A 5,173-nucleotide genomic window follows, 5' to 3' on the forward strand; every position below is an offset into this window, starting at 1 on the left:
GTGGTTACCTAGGGAAATGAGGACAACCTATGGTATTTTTTTTCTTTTATTCTCCATGCTTTTCAAATTATATTACATTTCCTTCATCTTTACAACCCAAGATGAGGGTTTAGGAAATTTCAAGAAAGATATTCTTTCTCCCACACTTTTTGGTCATTATCCAGTGGAAAATAAAGAACTGACTCGAATGAGAAGATTGGGTTCACAGCTCATATCTGAAGACTTCTACCCACATGCTCTAGATCTAGAACAAGCCAATTATTCTCCTTCAGAATGTCTCCTCAAATATACATTGAGGATATTGTATAAAATGGCCTCTGACGTCCCTTCCAGTTCCAGATCTAAGATCCTATGACCCTATTATCACCCTTTAGCAAGGCAGCAGGAGACTGCATACTTTTTCTTCATCTTCCTCATAGCTGCCTTCATCTCAGCATTTCTAAGGGTATATATGAGAGGATTCAACACAGGGGTGATGACTGTATAGAAGACAGAGAACACCTTGTCCACTGGGAAAGAGCAGAAAGGCCGTAAGTAGATGAAGACACAAGGCACAAAGATCAGACTGACCACAGTCAGGTGGGAGGCACAAGTGGAGAGTGCCTTGCTCTGACCCTGGAGAAAACGTTTTCTCAAGGTGGTTAGGATGACAGCATAAGATAATAATAGGACCAAGAAGCAGATGAGTGAAAGCAAGCCACTATTAGAGACCATGAGCACCTCTATTACATATGTATCCATGCAAGCAAGCTTGATCACCTGTGGGACATCACAATAGAAGTTATCCAGCTCATTTGGGCCACAGAAGGGCAGCTGGACCACCAACACAACCTGTGTAATGGAGTGCAGGAAGCCTCCACACCAGGAGGCAAAAACCAAGTTGAAGCATAGCTGACGGCGCATTACTGTCAAGTAGTGTAAAGGATTGCATATGGCAACATACCTATCATAGGCCATAACTGTCAGCAGAAACATCTCACTGGCCCCAAAGAAGTGCAGGAAATAAATCTGTGCTAGGCATCCTGGGAAGGATATAGTCTTTCTCTGGTGCAGAAAATCTCCCAGCATCTTGGGCACTGTGACGCAGCCCAAGCAGAGGTCAATGAAAGAGAGATGGGCCAAGAAAAAGTACATTGGGGACTGAAGTAGATGGCCATCAGCCTTCACGGTCACTATTATCAAGATATTTCCCAGGACAATGCCTATGTAGAATATGGAGAAGATCAAAAAGAGGAGTAACTGCAGCTCCCAGGTGGATGACAGGCCCAGAAGGACAAATTCCGCCACCCTTGAGTCATTCCATATTGTCACTGAATTGAACATCCTAAGTCCCCTGGAATGAAAATTAAATTGGAATAAGGAACATTTAAGTGAGAAACATAAGGTCTAAGAGGTTATAAAATCTCCAACAGATAAAGGTTAACTAGGCAATCACTTACATTTACCATAAAATTAAACAAATATTGCATGCCACTTAATACAGTCATTAATCAGTTGAAAAACATTTATTAAGTATTTTATATGTCCTAGGCACTCAGAACATAAAGACAAAAGGTAGATGTTCTAAGCCTTCAAACAACTTGTAGTCTACATGTCATTAAATATAACCACTATAAAAATATATTTTAGTTTAACAAATAACTCACTATACATACACACAAAGAAAGAGGTTGCTTAAGTAAATTTTCCTCTATCTCAGTTAAATAAGGGACAAATCTCTTTAGAAGTAGAAAAAAAAATGGCTTCTAGATAATTCTCTCAGTCCTTAGTCTCTATGATGCTTCATACATCTGAACATACCATATAGAATATAAGATCATTGAAACAGAGCTGGAAGTGACCTTAGGTGATATTTAGTCCAAAACCTTTATTTCGCTGATGAGGGAACTGGAACACATAGTGTTAACATTACTTGTCCAAGATCCCACAAGTAGCAAGTGGCAGTGTTGGGATTTTAACCTTTTATTTTTCTGATGATTCACGAGTTAACTAAGTCTGGGGATCTAAACAATGTTGGAAGGATTCTGACACAGGGCAGGATTCTGAATCCCTTCATTAGATGAATGCTATTTCAATGTTGGTAGAGATCCCAATGGTTGGAAAAGGAGGTACATATGGTTTATGACACAGTTTAGAGGGATAAGGAATTAGATTTAGGGAGGTATAACAATTTTCAGCAATACTAAATCATCACCAAGGCACTTTTTACATGTAATTTTAATGGCTACCTTGGTATATTAACAACATTAATATGCCAAACTAATGCTACCTGTTCTTTGGACTAAGGATGCTAGTAGTCATCATAAAGATATTGTTTACTGACATTTTGTCAATAACAAGGACTTATTTAAGAAGTATAAATGACATATCAAGACATGGTTTCAATAGCCAGTCCATCTTCCATATGCATGTACATTCCCAACATTAATTGTGATTTTCAATACTACTCAAATAACTGTTTAAAAAATATAAGATGGATAAAACTATATTCAAAATGGTGGCATTGGTGGATATAATTAGATTAAAGTCTTTAAGAGTAGGTCAAATCTTCAAATCTTTTGGATTGATGAATTTCAAAGGCAAAATTTTTCCTCTAGGCCAAATTGTGAGTTTAGTGGTCTCAGTTTCCCTTTTTCGCATCTCTCCCCCTCCACACCAAACCCTTTTACTTTTGTCACTTTGGGAAAGTAATCAAGTTATTAAATAAATTTGTTCATAGTGAGGTATTAAGAGACTTAAAGTATCACCTTTCATGTGTATTTTTTAAGTGACTGGTATATCTCTAATGATGGAATTTGAGGCATTGCTGCAAGCCACTGAAGGGAAATATTTTGGAGTTATATTCTGAAGGCCTTCCAATCACCACAGGTGTGATCACCTATTCCAGCCACGTGCAAAGTTGTAGGTCTTAGAAACAAGGCAACAAACTCAAGATGTCAAAATTAATTTCGACAGACTTTAAAATCTCAAACTTAGCAGGAGACATCTTCTTTCCTAGAGGCAGTGAAAAAATATAGCAATTACTAAGTCAGGGAAAGAAATGAATTCTTGGTCAGGATAAAAAAGCCATATACAACATCTGTTTAATTCTGCTACATAGGATGACTTCTTGTTTTTTCCTGAAACACTAAGTGGGTGATTGTAGCTAGAGATGGAGGCTTAGTGTTCCTACTTATGATCCTGGGCATCAGGGTTTTGGTGCCAGTTCTTATCACTGAATGAACTGGTTGTTAAATTTTCAGTGCGAGTATGTGCACCTTAGAAACTGGCAAACACAAGAAATCTGGGCTTGATTTATTGTTTTGTTGATTGTCCAAACATAAGAAAGTAATGGAAAACATGTTAATAATGAAGATTAAACCTAAAAATGTATTGAGCATATAATTTTCCCCAAAATCATCCAGTTTTTAAACACATACCACATACCCCTGATTGTGGGGGGGTCATCTCTTTGTTCTTCCAAGCAAGAGTCAAACCTTTTTTTACCTTTTATTAAAATAATGGACCCAGATATGTTTGAGAGAAACTAGAAAACATCTAGAGAAGAGTAACCAAAATGACATAGGGATAAAAAAAAATAGATCCTGTGTGGCAAACTTCAAAGAGATAGAGCATTTAGTGTTTAAAGAGCATGATTGAAGAGATTATTAGCTAACCCAGCTGCCTAGAGTTATATGAAGCTTTGTTGTAAGGAGGCTAGTGTTCAGTATATAAATCTTGAAAAACTTGCCTTACCTAGCAGTGACAGAAATCTACTACAAAGATGATTAAATAAAGGGTGATAGCAAAAAGATACACTATTGGCTCTGAAATATCACTGAAGCAAAGAATTTTCTTTTTCAGGCACTGTGTGATACAATAAAATTCAGCAATTTGAACATTCCCAGGCATTATCTTCCTGTAAAGACCCTGAGAAAAGGCTAGATCTTTGAATGTCTTGGTTATCTGAGCAGAAGTTCTAGTTGGATATAGATGACTGGTCTCTTGTGCTCAGATTCTAATTATCATACTGGAAATTTTCTACTTTCTTAATAATTCAAAATATAGTACCAATCAAGACAGGACTTTCAACTCAGATGGCAATGTTATTGTCATTAGTAATAAGGATTTCCTTGTTTCCATTTATCAGACAAACTAATTCAGACTAAAGTGTTAAGGGATTGATGCATTGCCCTTCCCAAGAGACACTGCTATTGTCTTCTGGCTGTTTTTCAGTACCATCCAACTCTTCTTGACCCCATTTGGGGCTTTCTTGGCAAAGATACTGGAGTGGTTTGTCATCTCCTTCTCCAGCTCATTTTTCAAATGAGAAACTAAGGCAATCAGGATTAAGGGATTTCTCCATGGTCACATAGCTAGTAAGTGTCTGAGGCCATTTTTGAATTCAGGAAGATGAGTATTCCTGACTTTTAGGCCTGGCACTCTATTTACTGTGCCACTTAGCTGTCCCATGGTGTTAAGGAATTAATGCAACATCCTTCCTATTGTCCAAGAAAGGGCAAGGCTTAAACAAAGAATATAACCATTAACATCACAGAAGCAATTGTTATCTTATTTGAATTAAACCCAAATCCCTGACAGAGATGGTCAAAACCCCAGGAGAGTTTCATACTTCATAACTTTAGACAAAATTAGGGAAAGAGAATGCTGAGATGGGCAACCTGCTTTGTTCTTTGTAATGTAGATTGGGATTCCCTTCCTACTCTAAAAATACGTAACATTTTTAAAAATATATTTAGAGAAAATGAAAAGGGCCCTGAGAAGAGCAACAATCAATGAAAGAAATAGAAAATGGAGGCTATGTGGCAAGAATCATAGAGAAAATGAAAAGGGCCCTGAGAAGAGCAACAATCAATGAAAGAAATAGAAAATGGAGGCTATGTGGCAAGAAGCAAAGGCGCAGAAGAATTAACAGTAGAGAATGTGGCTGAGGAACGCGAACAATACCTGAAAACTTCTCTGAACATAATAATCACTTAATAAATTTTTGCTGAATTGAATTGAATTGGTAAACTGCCTTGAGGTTTGTGAGGGATTATTATCAGTGCAATAGTAATAATTGGCTGTCAGATATGTGCTGGTAAAGTTTTAACAATCTTCTCTCCAAAGATAGATTAGAGAGATAGAGAGATAGCTAGAGAGAGAGAGAGAGAGAGAGAGAGAGAGAGAGAGA

General features: G+C 37.3%; 1 protein-coding gene across 1 annotated transcript; it reads right to left on the reverse strand.

Annotated features, from left to right (window-relative positions):
- Window positions 1-363: 363 nt before the first annotated feature.
- LOC138168743 (olfactory receptor 4Q3-like) lies at window positions 364-1,323 on the reverse strand. Its single transcript, XM_069097604.1, has one exon. The coding sequence runs from the start codon at window positions 1,321-1,323 to the stop codon at window positions 364-366; it is 960 nt and encodes a 319-aa protein (XP_068953705.1).
- Between the last annotated feature and the right edge of the window lie 3,850 nt (window positions 1,324-5,173).

The sequence above is a fragment of the Petaurus breviceps genome, unplaced genomic scaffold (genome assembly GCF_028583685.1).
Source record: "Petaurus breviceps papuanus isolate PSGF00001 unplaced genomic scaffold, PetGlider_PUasm1.0 37, whole genome shotgun sequence".
NCBI lineage: Eukaryota > Metazoa > Chordata > Mammalia > Diprotodontia > Petauridae > Petaurus > Petaurus breviceps.

Bases quoted from the DNA above. Each gene is read 5' to 3' on its own strand.
- LOC138168743 (XM_069097604.1), bottom strand. From the start codon at position 1,323: ATGTTCAATTCAGTGACAATATGGAATGACTCAAGGGTGGCGGAATTT.